This window comes from Tursiops truncatus, chromosome 12, assembly GCF_011762595.2.
Source record: "Tursiops truncatus isolate mTurTru1 chromosome 12, mTurTru1.mat.Y, whole genome shotgun sequence".
In the NCBI taxonomy this organism is placed as follows: domain Eukaryota; kingdom Metazoa; phylum Chordata; class Mammalia; order Artiodactyla; family Delphinidae; genus Tursiops; species Tursiops truncatus.
The window spans coordinates 69,142,467-69,156,660 of NC_047045.1; the positions used below are offsets into that span (position 1 = coordinate 69,142,467).

General features: G+C 38.4%; 1 protein-coding gene across 11 annotated transcripts in view; it reads left to right on the forward strand.

Moving 5' to 3' along the window:
• UTRN (utrophin) overlaps positions 1-14,194 on the forward strand; it is a 497,402-nt gene that overhangs the window by 110,887 nt on the left and 372,321 nt on the right. For 9 of the 11 annotated variants that reach the window (XM_019951537.3, XM_033867812.2, XM_019951538.2 and 6 more), the window contains 7 exons: positions 580-657; positions 1,002-1,094; positions 3,534-3,706; positions 6,315-6,430; positions 7,131-7,297; positions 12,296-12,499; positions 13,409-13,590. In XM_019951537.3, coding sequence (XP_019807096.2) covers positions 580-657; positions 1,002-1,094; positions 3,534-3,706; positions 6,315-6,430; positions 7,131-7,297; positions 12,296-12,499; positions 13,409-13,590 — 1,013 coding nt within the window. The remainder of the gene's footprint in view (positions 1-579; positions 658-1,001; positions 1,095-3,533; positions 3,707-6,314; positions 6,431-7,130; positions 7,298-12,295; positions 12,500-13,408; positions 13,591-14,194) is intronic. The other 2 variants (XM_019951539.3, XM_019951532.2) reach the window with 1 other exon arrangement.

Below are 14,194 nucleotides of genomic sequence, written 5' to 3' on the forward strand. Positions count from 1 at the left end.
GAAAGAAGCCTCCCAGATCACCTTTCCCTGGGTGGCAATTCCAGTCTTCCCAGTGGGCCCTTGTAATCCTACCTGGAACCTGGGATAGCACCTCTGAATCCTCTCTGCTCTGTCTACACGAATGCAGGGTGGAGGGGACATATCTTCTAAATCTTTCTTCATTCTGCCCAACTAAGATAGAAGAAGCTTTGTCCCTGGTGGAGCATTGGTTCCCAAACTTGTTTGCATCTTAGAATCACCAGGGAAATCTTTTATAAATTCCAAACCCAGACTATACTCCAGACTCATTAAGTCACAGTCCTTGTTGAACACAGGCACTGGTATTCTTGGAAGCTCCCTAGGAGATTCCAGTGTTCAGGCAAGCTAAGGAACTACTATCTTAAGGTGCTGTTAGTGGGAGAATTTGCATTCTGTCAACACCAGCCTTCATGGTGGCTTGAGAACCAACCCAGCCAGAGCTCCTGGTACAGAGGGGCTCTTGTGTGCTGAGCTGCTGTTCCACATGCATCTCAATGTCAGTGTTTGACAGCAACATGGAGGGACTCTCTGTCTCATTCGATTTTGTGTTCTGTTTTCCAGCCGAAGGAACGTGGCTCCACAAGGTTACACGCTTTAAATAATGTTAACAGAGTGCTGCAGGTTTTACATCAGAACAATGTAAGTTTGTAATATGACGTTGGGGGGGTCCTTTGATGCCATCGGGATGATTTATTTTGAAACCAACCACCTGCTCTGGACATTGGCATCAACTGAGTTTTAGAAATATTTTTCTTATGAGACGTATTGAACCTGTTCTATGAGTGAAGCAGTAGTTGTGCTTTTTGTGATTACTTTATTGATCTGTTGTATAAGTAATATATTTTTGAGATTTAGGTTCACCTGATTCTCTAAAGTGAAATTTTTCTTGTCATTTACTTATATTGCTGTCCAAACGAGCTAAAACAAAAACCTGGGTTTCCATAGAAAAATTGTCTTAAAAGTTATTTTTTTCCTTTTACTAGGTGGATTTAGTGAATATAGGAGGAACGGACATTGTAGATGGAAATCACAAACTGACTTTAGGATTACTTTGGAGCATCATTTTGCACTGGCAGGTGGGAAAATTTTCAATCACTTCTTAATAGGAATTAGAAATGTATCATTTGTGTGTTAGTTTCTTAGAGCTGCCACAGAGTACCACAAACTGAGTGGCTTCAACAATAGAAATTTATTTGCTAACAATTTTGGAGGCTGGAAATCTGAGATCGAGGTGTCAGCAAGGTTGGTTTCTTCTCCTTTGTTTGTAGATGGCTGCCTTCTTCCTGTGTCCTCACGTGGTCTTGTGTGTGTGTGTGTGTGTGTGTGTGTGTGTTTGTGTCCTAATCTCCTTTGCTTATTCCAAGACACCAGTCATATTGGATTAGGGCCAACCCATATGATCTCATTTTACCTAAACTACTTCTTTAAGGACCCTATTTCTAAATATATTCATATTATGAGGTGCTGGGGGTTAGCACTTCAACCTATGAATTTGGGGAGGGGACACAATTCAACTTATAATAATTTGGAGTGAAAGAGCCTGACAAACTGCTCTATTTTCCTGGCATAGAAAAAAAAAGTATGTTTTTAAAACATTAGATTTAAAAAATATCATACTTATAAAAAAATTGTAAAAATATCCCGAAGAATTCCTGGATACCTTTCCCTCAGATTCTCCAAATGTTAACAGCTGTCTGTATTTCTGTGTTTTCTCTCCCCCTCTGTTCTCTTTGACTAAATAGATCTGTGAGTATTTTGTAAAAACAAATCATTTTTCTAAAAACAAGGAGTTCTCTTACATAACTACAGTATTATTATTATGTTAATATAATACAAAATGTCTAATACATAATATTAATATTTACAATGCTAGTATTAATTATTATACATATGGTAATTATTATATCATGTACTAGCAATTAGCATGTAATTATTAAAATCAGGAAAATAATATTGAAACAACACAGTTATGTAATCTATAGCTCTTATGGAGATTTGTCAATTGCCCCAATAATATCCTTTACAGAAAAAGAAAATACAAGATCATTTATTACATTCATTTGTCCTGTTTTTTTAGTCATCTTTTAATCTGGCATAATTTCTGAGTCTGTCTTTGTATTTCATGATATTGTCATTTTTGAAGAGTACTGAATAGTTATTTTGTAGAATGTTCTTCCATGTGGATTTGGCTAATATTTTCTCATGATTGGATTCAGGTTATTCATTTTTGGGAGGAATGTCAGAAAAATGATGTTGAGTTTTTCTTTTTTTAAAAAAATATTTATTTGGTTGCTCTGGGTCTTGGTTGCAGCAGGTGTGCTCCTTAGTTACGGCTCAAGGGCTCCTCCGTTGTGGCATGCAAACTCTTAGTGTGTCATGCAGGTGGGATTTAGTTCCCTGGCCAGGGATGGAACCCGGGCCCCCTGCATTGGGAGTGCGGAGTCTTAACCACTGTGCCACCAGGGAAGTCCCAATATTGAGTTTTTCTTAATACACCACATCAGGAAGCATATGCTGTCCATTAGTTTTTTTCTGGCAGTATTAACTCTCATCATTTGGGTGAGGTGGAATCTGCAGGTGTCCCCACTGTAATGTGACTGCCCTTTGTTATTAAAAAGTATCTTGTGGAGATATACTTTGAGACTTTATAAATATTCAGCTACTTATTAAACTTTTATCTGTTAATTTTAAGATCCATTCATAGTTCTTACCTGATCAGTTATTAATATAATGCGTGGCAAAGTGATTTTCTAATTTCATCATTTCTTCTACATTTGTTAATTGTCTTTCCACTTACGAGGAAGAGCTTTTCCTTGTCTCTTGTTTCTTTGTATCTATCTATCTATTCTATCTATCTATCTATCCACTCATTTATATATCTGTGTGGATTTTTACTTATTTTATGGATTTTTACTTATTTAATAGGTTCTGATCTTTCACTATTGTTAATTATTTCTCAAGCCCCCTTAAGTTGGCTCTTGTGGGTTTTTTTTTGATATGTCCACATCATTCTTTGAACACTTCCTTAAAATATATGTACTGATTTAGAATAATAATATAAAATATTAGTTCTAGATTATAATTGTTATTGCCATCAGGAAATGCACTTCATTCTTGGATTTTATAGTCAGCCAGAAGTTCTTACCTTCTTCCACATTTGTGTAGAAAATAAAAATTGAGTTTTCTTCCTATTAAAAGATGTTTAAAGTATAGTTCTAAAATATTACTTTTTGTGGCTATGAAAGTAATGTTCACTGTAGCCAAGTGTAATATAAGTATTGATTGCTAAGGTATAGAAAATGCCATAATATATAAAGGTGAGGTTAAAATCACCTCTAAATTGAAATCATTACTGTTAAAATGTATTTATCCTTCCAGCGTTTAAAGGAAAGTTTTGAAATAAAATGAATACCAGTGGCCTGATCCAATGGTTCATGAATATTATATTCCTTATTCAAGGACTGGATTCCAATGACTACTTGAGGTTATTGGCAGCCATGGTTTCTTTTGAACAGGTGAAAGATGTCATGAAGGATATCATGTCAGACCTGCAGCAGACGAACAGTGAGAAGATCCTGCTGAGCTGGGTGCGCCAGTCCACCAGGCCGTACAGCCAGGTCAACGTCCTCAACTTCACCACCAGCTGGACAGATGGGCTTGCCTTCAATGCCGTGCTCCACCGACATAAGTGAGATGTGACTCTTCTTGGATGTGCAGATTTGTACAGATTTGTACCTCCTCTCTGTCCCTCCCTTACTTACAACTCCCTAAAGGCCCTTCCCACTATCGCCTCTCTCCTCTGTACATGCTCTAAGAAAACATAAAGAATAGAAATATCATGGAAAAAAAACTACCCATCGCATCTTTGTTTCCATAGGACTTAAATGCCACAGTGCAGTGTCCATGGTTTCTTCTACATATTTGTAAGTTAAAAAATGTAAAATAATTCACATAGTTCAATGTGAACTAACTCATTCAGCACTAACCAGTAATATACAAAAAGAATTGTGACAGTTTTCAGCCTCCTACTTTAGTTTTATAGGAAAACTCTATAAAACTCCCGATTAAAAATAGATCAATGATTCTTTTTATGAAACTTCTGAACAGATTCTAATTATATAATAAAATACCAAAGGACCAAAAAGAGCCACTACTCTTCTGAAGAAGAGACAGGCTGAAGTACTTCATAAACAGAAAACAAAACTAATTATGAAGCTATATTAATTGAGACTATATAGTACTATAAAGAAAACACTAATATAATAATAGGCTGAAGCATATGAAATTGCCAATATTTGACTGTTTTTGATATAAATGGCAGTTTCATATAGTTCAACCTATGGGATAAAGAGCTCAGAAATAGCTCCATCCTGATCTACAACTGAGCCGACGTTGCAGATTAATAGATGGTTGGAACAAATGGAAATGAGTGAATTGGATCCCTGCCTCACCATACCCTGAATAAACTCCAGATGCATCAAAGGTTTAAATGTGAAAGGCAAAATTTGTTATGTGTATTATTCTTCTTGTAAATTATTTATTGTCTCAAGTTTTATTTCCTATATGTTCTTTGCTGATATATGAAAATGCAGTTGACTTTTCTACATCTTATATCTGGAAACTTGTTAAATTCTTACCAAAATTTGTTACTGAAAGTTTTTTTTTTTTGATAGATGACCATGAATTATAATAGTTTTTTTCCTCCCCTTCCCTCCCCTCTCCTCCCTTTCCCTCCTCTCCTCTCCCCTTTCCCCTTCATTTGTGCCTTGTCCTTCAATACAATATCAGTTTGCATTGGTGGTAGTGAGCAGAATGTTTTGTTCTTGGTAACAAAGGGAGTGGTTTTAATGTTTTACCATAAGACTGCTATTTGCTTTAGCTTTTTTTTTCATATACCTTTTATCTGGTTAAAAAAACCCCACACACCCCATCTTCTTCTACTTCTCCTTTATCAGTTTAAGCGGGTTGCCCACTGTTTCTAGTCAGTTAAGAGACACTATCATAAAACTTGAATTTTTTTTTTTTTTTTTTTTTTTTTTTTGCGGTACGCGGGCCTCTCACTGCTGCGGCTTCTCCTGTTGCGGAGCACAGGCTCTGGACGCGCAGGCTCAGTGGCCATGGCTCACGGGCCTAGCCGCTCCGCGGCATGTGGGATCTTCCCGGACCGGGGCACGAACCCGTATCCCCTGCATCGGCAGGCGGACTCTCAACCACTGCGCCACCAGGGAAGCCCGAAAACTTGAATTTTAGCTTAAACATTTTTCCATCTGTTACTTAATTGATTTAACAAGTGTGTGTGGTGTGCTTTCTATGTGCTGAACACAGGATGTAGAGCAGAGAACAAAACAAGCAAAATTCCCAGTCCTCCTTCTTGGAATTAATGTTCATATAGAGGGAGGCAGACAGTTTTTTAAAAATGAAAATGTCAGTTGTGTAGCATATAGAAATGGTAAATATTGCTGAAGAAAAATATGTCAGGCAAGAGGGGAGGAGGTACCTGGCATGTGGGAGGCCACTGGGTGCAGTGGTGTGAATAAGGGGAATAATAAGAGGTGGAGTCAGAGAGGGAACTGGGCGGGTGGGGACGAGGGAGGCAAATCCCAGAAGTGTAGGTGGGTCCAAGATGCAAGAGCAGATAGAGCACAGAGAAAATGATCCACTTTTGAGTAAGTCAGAGCAACAATAATGTCCAGTTTGTGGGATTAAATGAAAATCAAGATAGAAATGAAATACTAGACAGTAGCTATATGGAGAGGGGTGGACGGAAATTCTCTCAGGGTCTTTTCTTTAGGAGTGTCCTGTGAAGAGATTAGAGCTGGATTTTCTATTCTGCTAAAGTTGGTCTTTAATCGGAGAATTTAGTCCATTAACATTATTGCGATAATTGATGTATTTAAGTTCATTCTTACCGCTTGTTTTGAGCTTTTCATTTTTCTTACTTTTTTCTATATCTTCTTTTCTTTCTTGTTTTATACTGGTAGGTTCTTCTTCCCTTTTTTTCCTTTCACTATTTGGGAAATATACCATTTCTAGTCTTTCAGTGGCTACTCCAGAATTTTAACAGGCATGTTTAACCAATACAAAAACCTTAGAATGTCTTACCTGCTGTTTTCATATTTATAGATTACCTTAAAATATTATATATTTGACAAAACTTTGGGATATAAAAGATAAACTTTTAAATTTATATTCACAAATAAAAAAATCTAAAACTGAAATGTATTCGATTATAACAATAACAGCTTTGTTTCCACATATTTCATCTTCACTGAATTTTATTTGCATCCTGATTTCAGACCCAATCTCTTCAGCTGGGATAGAGTTGTCAAAATGTCCCCAATTGAGAGACTTGAACATGCCTTCAGCAAGGCTCAAACTTACTTAGGAATTGAAAAGCTGTTAGATCCTGAAGGTATTGTTCAGTGTTTAATTACAACCTTGATTTTTCTTTACAGTTTTGAATACTTGAAAAGCAGTGCTTCCCCCCCCCCCCCACCCCCGCTTTTTTGAAAGAATTGTGAGAATTGAGGAGGTGTTTTTCCTTTTGAAATGTGGTACAAGCCATTTTATTACAGACATGATACTTCTGTGCTTAACAGTTTCTAGGATCCTTCAGGAGGAAATTTAATTACATCACTGTAGAATAGTTAATCAATACGAGCATAAGATTTAAAGTTTTAGGAAAACAGAATTATTAGATAAACAACTTAGTATTTTATTTATTTCATTAAAATGTGTTTTTGTATGAGCTTGTATATGATGTGAAAACTTCAGTTACAAATGTTGCAGGATTGAATTCTAGACTTATTTTCATACTATGAATGAAATCTATGATGTTATCTTAGATGATAGCTTATCTTTGAGCCTTATGGGGGAAGCTTTTAGGGAAGATTTTTAAGAAATGGGATATGGAACAAAAAAAAGTAGATAATCATCTTTACCTTTGGCTCATATATTATATGAAATAGAAATTTACTGAGCTGTGGTATTGCAAAGATAATATACTAGCATTGTTTATGGGTACTAAGACAGTTATTTTATATCCAATATTGAGCAATTCACATACTTTGGACATCTAACTTAAGCTAGTTCTTATTTTCTTCCACTTTTAGATGTTGCTGTTCAGCTTCCTGACAAGAAATCCATAATTATGTATTTAACATCTTTGTTTGAGGTGCTACCTCAGCAAGTCACTATAGATGCCATCCGTGAAGTAGAGACACTTCCAAGGAAATATAAGAAAGAATGTGAAGAAGGAGAAATTAACATGCAGGTACAGGTAAATTTTTATTAATGTGTTTCACTTGCCATATTTGTTTTCTCTTAGGTACTAGATAAAAACACTTTCAGAGCATTTTTTTTGTTGACTGAGAATGTCTTGGTTTCTCAGCATCAGAAGTTCAGTTTATCAGTTGGCGTGCTGTTACACATCACATGCATGTAATGGAGAACCATAACTTTACTGATTTTACTTTTTAAGAAGGAAACTATATTATTTCATACAGCAAGGCTAGAGTTATAGAGTCTAGGATTGTGATCATGCTTCTGCATAACATGCTTAAGGACCTGTGTTCTTCTATCATCTGGTCATCTTTTATCACTCTTGTCCTGTACTGAAGGTGGTTTTTCTCATGTCAGCTTAGTTCTGTTCTAAGTACTAAGTTTTTTTCTTTTTTTGCCATTAAAAAATGCATTTGTACCATTATATTCTCACAAGGGCCATCAAAATGTAAGCTTTTCCCTTTCTTTTAGGAGGAATAATTTTTTTTTTTTTTTTTTTGTGGTACGCGGGCCTCTCACTGTTGTGGCCTCTCCCGTTGCGGAGCACAGGCTCCGGACGCGCAGGCTCAGTGGCCATGGCTCATGGGCCCAGCCACTCCGCGGCATGTGGGATCTTCCCGGACCGGGGCACGAACCCGTGTCCCCTGCATCGGCAGGCGGACTCTCAACCACTGCGCCACCAGGGAAGCCCTAGGAGGAATAATTGATAATATGTTACTTGGTGAGTTTTTCGCTTAAGGGCTGACAGTGGTTTTATTCATCAGGATATAAATGAGGATCCTTTTTTTTCAGGAGATATAAATAAAGTCATGAAATTTTCTTCCTGAATAATTCTGCCTTGAATCAATCCATATTTTACCTTATTCTGTTTTAGTCTAACCAGTTCTCATAATTCATAAAATGAGAGAATCTTAACAGTGGGATGAGACCTTAAAAGGTATTTGGTCTAACATTTATCAACAAAACAATCAAAAGATACACATGGATTTCAAAGTGATAAGAAATACATTTTAGAGAGGCAGAAAGCATGGGCTTTGAAGCTTAAATTTCATCCCTGTTACTTCTTGTTTTGGGTTGGTTACTTACCCTCTCATCCTCAGTTTTATTGCAAAATCTGGGTAAAACCACCCACTTTATAAAGTTAATAAGTTTGAAGTATCTAAAATGATGTTAATAAGCACTCAGCAAGCAGCAGATATTATAATTTTTCCTTCTCATTTTGTTTAGGTATTATCATTCATTTTTATTCAACAAGATTTTTTTTCAAATGTTAGTGATAATGATAATGGTCTTGAATTGGCATAGCATTTTTTTTTTTTTCTTCTCCAAGGTTCAAAGGACTTATTATTTCAGGTTTTTTTTGGGTAGTAGGTACCACTTCTTTTATTTTCTCCATTTCAACAAACTATGATTTACAGAAAAAGAAAAAAGCTTAGAGGAAAAGAAGGCAAGAGATGGGGCCAGATTGTGAACCAAGGGCTCTTTTTAGTAGTTTTGAGGATCAAGTGATATTGAGGAAGAGCCCTAATGTTTTATCATTGAATGTTTGCTGAGAAGCATTTGTCTCTAGTAGTGTAGTTATTATGCTGTATTAATGACGCATCCTTTTCAGGGCTCAAATAATCTTCGGAGTTTGCCTTTTGGTTTTAGAATCATTTCTTCATTGGATCGGGGTTCCTTTTGTTAGAAAGATGGAATATTCTACTTCTTATAGTGAAGGCTATTCTCTTTTAAAAAGAAGGGAGATTTCATTTGCCTTTCATGGTGTGTAGATAAAATAATCACTTCTGTTTAGGGCTCGGGGTGACATGATAAGAATTGCAGAAGCCATTTGCTGTTTGATTAAGAGCAAGTGTGTTGGGACTTGCCTGGTGGCGCAGTGGGTGGGAATCTGCCAGCCAATGCAGGGGATGCGGGTTCGAGCCCTGGTCCGGGAAGATCCCACATGCCGCAGAGCAGCTAAGCCCTGTGTGCCACCACTACTGAGCCTGCACTTTGGAGCCCACGAGCCACAACTACTGAGCCCGCATGCCACAACTACTGAAGCCTGTGCGCCTGGGGCCTGTGCTCTGCACCAAGGGAGGCCACCGTAATGAGAAGCCTGCGCACCACAACTAAAGAAGGCCCGCGTGCAGCAACGAAGACCCAACACAGCCAAAAATAAATAAATACATTTATTAAAAAAAGAAAAGAGCAGGTGTAATAATATTAACCTTTTCATTAATGCTTTCATTAATGCCTTAGAGGTTGAATTAAGTTAATTGGAGAGATGAAACATGGTCAAGTTGTAATCATCTACTGTTTGACATATCTTGCCATCCTCTACTTTCCTGAGAACACTAATAGCCCGACTTCCTCTCTTGCTGTTTCTACAAACATGTGCTGTAGAGCATTAGGTGGTCAGCAAATAATTCCTGAATTTCTCTTTAATCTCTCAGTTGAAGGTCTCCTCTTGTATGTGAATGAATACCTTCTGAACACCTGCATTTAGATAATGCCTTCCACTTCCCACCTCACAGATCCTAGTCCCTGTCTAAATGACCTTTGGCTGGTCACTAACTTTCCTAGTTCTCAGAATTCCTCATTAGAATATCGAGGTTTGATACTAAATGACCTCCAGGATTATTGTGGCTTTCCAGTTTTGGGGTTTTAGGTCCGGAACTTAACTCATTTTCCCTTCTTTGTCTTTGGCACCATCCCTCTCCCAATCATCCGTCATTTCATCGTGGGCTCACTGATTCATTGTTTTTAACTGCTGCATGTTGTTTACCGGGTCCGTTTGGATTCTTCCTCCAGAATATCTTTGGTGTGTGTTTTCTTTCTGTTCCAGCCCTCATACTAATTAAACATCTCATCTCCTCTTGTGGTTTACAAGGCCCAGCCTACCGCCCCAACTCATCTCAGGCCACTGCATGCCAGTCGTGGTGGACTTCTTCCTCTCCTTCCCCAAGATTCTTGTACGTGTGGGTTGCTCTCTGTGAAACGCTCCTCTACCCACTGTTTGCATGGCAAGCTTCCCATCTTTCCTCAATTTCAATGGAACTTTTTCAGAGAAGACTTCCCTGATTAACCTAATTGAAATCCAACCCTACACACACACACACACACACACACACACACACACACACACACACTCACACACTCACACACTCACTCTGTTTCTTGCTGTCACAGTATTTTTGTAAACTATGTTAAGAATTTTAAATTGTATCTTAAGAGCATTGAGAAAGCAGTGAAAGATTTTAAGCAGGGAAGTCTTATGATGTGGTTACATTTTCCAAACATCATTCTGGCTGCTCTGTGAGAAGTGGGTGGTGGACGTAGCAGTCTGGGGAGCAGCAGGGAAGCAGAGACACTGGTAGCAGGCTGTTGCAGTGCTGAGGACAAACGGTTGTTGTGAAGATGGAAAGGCCTGGATGGATTTGAGATGAATTTTGAAGGTAGGAATTGCTTATACGTACGTATTAAATGTGGGCGGTAAAAGCTAGAGACCAAGGCTGGCTCCCTGATTTTTAGCTGGAGGGGTCAAGTGCATGGAGGAGGCATTTACTGAAATGGGAAGCTTGAAGAGCTTTGGGGGGAAAAACTAGGGTTTAAATACTGACAATGTTTGATATGCCTATGAGACATTGAAGTGGAGATGTTAAGGAAGTAGGACATAGGAGTTTGGAGTTTGGGGCCAGAAATATAAAGGTAAATGTTTGCAGCATGTAGATGGTTCTTTAAATCCAATGGGAATGGATGGAACCATGCAGGCAGAGTACATAGAAGAAAAAAGGGCCCTGGACTTAATTTTGAGGAGCTTCATTACTTGCATGTTGGCAAATGCTGTTGAACTAGGAGGAAAGCCAAGATGGTGTTATTGAAGCAGGGAAAGGAGAGCTTCAGGAGGGTGGGGACTGGTCAGAGGTAGGGAATGCCACTGAAAGCTTAAGGAACATAAGGTGACCGGACCTCCGGGTTTGCTTGGAACAGTTCTGGTTTATGTGTGTTGTTCTAGTACTGTTGATTATCAAAAATGTTGGTTTTTTTGTTAATTACATGGCCATCCTAAAGATGCTGCTAGAAAAGTGGATTTGTCAATGAGAAGGTTATTGGTAACACTGGCAAAAGCTTTTCCAGGTGTGTGGTGGGGACCAGTGCCTAATCAGCATGAAAGGGAGTGTTAACAAATGTAGCTGTTAAACACATGAGCATTTCTTATATTGTTCTCTGTACGTTTGTGTATGTTTGAGATAGTACATAAAAACTGTGGATGAGAGGTGATAAAGTAGAGACAGGCTGTAGGCAAATTTTAAAGAATTTTTGCTCTGGAAGGGAACAAATGAATGAGAGAGGTGGTAGGTTTGGATATATGACTAAAGTATATAAGAAAATACTCCACTGCCTAGAAGGAGCTTGGAATAACTTATTCCGCGGGCTCTTCGAAAAAAGACCAGCTAGTAACCTAGAGGGCAGCTGCCTCAAAAAAATATCACCAGTACGACAACCTATATGTGTGTCTGTCTTTCAGTGTCTAAAATGCAATGCTAAAATGCAATTCAGTAAAAGCAATTTAACTAGGGTCAAAGCAGGATTCTAATCTCTGTCTCTTTAAATGACATCCATCCTTCAAGGCCCAGCAGGTTCCAGATCCTCTATGAAACTTTCCTATTTTAGCTCTCGGCGAATTCAAATAGCATTCCTTGTTGCACCCGTGGAATTTATAACTTTGTTAATAGCCTTTTTATTTTTGTTCAGAAGTGATTCATGTGGGTTATTTGTCTCTTCCCAGCTATATTAGAATGTCCCTGAGTGATGCAGCTTCTGTACTCTTTGCCATCCTAGCATTTAAAAATGCATTCTATGTCACGGCGTTGCTCACCCAGCTCCTGAGAAGCAGGTGGATGCCTAAGACACAGTGGTGCCTACCTTGGTTTCTCCATCCAGTGTGTCTTTGTGGAACACCTTCTGGTCTTCACAGCGTCTGTGAGTTTTCTTGGCTTTGTTTTTATAGAGCTCAGCGCCAGAGGAGGAGCAAGAAGGTCCCCGAGCTGAAACCCCCAGCACTGTCACCGAGGTTGACATGGATCTGGACAGCTATCAGATAGCACTGGAGGAAGTGCTGACCTGGTTGCTTTCTGCCGAGGACACTTTCCAGGAGCAGGATGACATTTCCGATGATGTTGAAGAAGTCAAAGACCAGTTTGCAACCCACGAAGTAAATAATCTCTAGCTGATGAGCAGGATATATGTGCCATGGTGCCTGTGCCTCAATCAGGGGCTGAACCCTGATGCTTGTTGTTTACTGAATTCTGCTCCACAGAAAGGTCATGGCATATTTTAAGACTTGTGATATTTAAATAGGGCTTTGTTACAGAATTGGTGTGGGTGATTTAACTGTGCACTGGAATTAGATTCCGGATTTTAATCTTACCGTAATTTGTAGATTCTGCGAAGCCACTGACGAAAAAATCAGTGCCTAGTACAGCTCGTTTCTGAAGTGTATTGTTATAGTCAAAACACAAAATGGCTAATTAATACACCAAATCTTTAGATTTGAATGTTCCCCAGGAAGTGATTATTTTTATTTATTGTATGATTAACAAAACTCATATCCACTGTTCCTGTGTAATTTTATATATTGAAAATTTCCTACTATTTCAGGGATATATTGCAGTGGAGTGATTGGATTATGTGAAGAATTCTTTTGATTAAGTAGTTTCTTGGTGTTGATATATTAGTTGGCAGGTCTGATTTGCTGTTTTGGTTTCAAAGTAACAGAAATGGTCATTTTCTTTAAGCAGTTTCTCTTGGGCGAGCATGGTGGTTTATTCAGTATATCTTCTCATAATTCCATGTTCACGACCTAACAGTAGCATAATCAGCATTTACTTAAAAGTAGCTGGTGTCATCACGTGTAACATTGTCCTCTTTGATCTATTCTTTTTGCTTCAGGCAGCTGCTTATTCCCTATATTCAGAGCTGAAAAAATTGGATCAAAGTCTTATTTGTTTGCACTCTACATGGTTGCTTTTTCTCACGGCAGTAACATTTAGACATTAACAATTTATTAAGATTTTTCTTCTTCACTGAGCAGCTCCCAAATCATAATGATGTACCTTCTCAGGCTTTTATGATGGAGCTGACGGCGCACCAGAGCAGTGTGGGCAATGTCCTGCAGGCAGGACACCAGCTGATAACACAAGGAACTCTGTCAGATGAAGAGGAGTTTGAGATTCAGGAACAAATGACCCTGCTGAATGCCAGATGGGAGGCACTAAGGGTGGCAAGTATGGACAGACAGTCCCGGTGAGTGGAAGCTCAGAAAGAAACCCTATTCCATAGACTGCGTTGCCCAGTTTAGCACAAGGAAAAGTCTGCATGTCTGTGAGAACAAGATAACCAGAGAACTTGCCTTGTAAAATTTTGACTCTTTTCTTCATGTAGTGTTGCTGGAATTTTGTATGATCTTTATGTCCCCTTTGATATGTTAACCAAATGAAAAGGTAAAAGTTGCAATACAGAAATTAGCAAAGACATTTAATATGGACTTCGCAGTATTAAAATTGGCTAACCATTAATTCTGATGTGAAGACAGGACTATGTTATATTTATCCCCAGTTCTATTTTGTAACTTTTTTTTTAACTTCTTTATTGGAGTATAATTGCTTTACAATGGTGGGTTAGTTTCTGCTTTATAACAAAGTGAATCAGTTATACATATACATATATCCCCATATCTCTTCCCTCTTGTGTCTCCCTCCCACCCTCCCTATCCCACCCCTCTAGGTGGTCACAAAGCACTGAGCTGATCTCCCTGTGCTATGTGGCTGCTTCCCACTAGCTAGCTATTTTACATTTGGTAGTGTATATATGTCCACGCCACTCTCTCACTTCGTGCCATGCAACATTT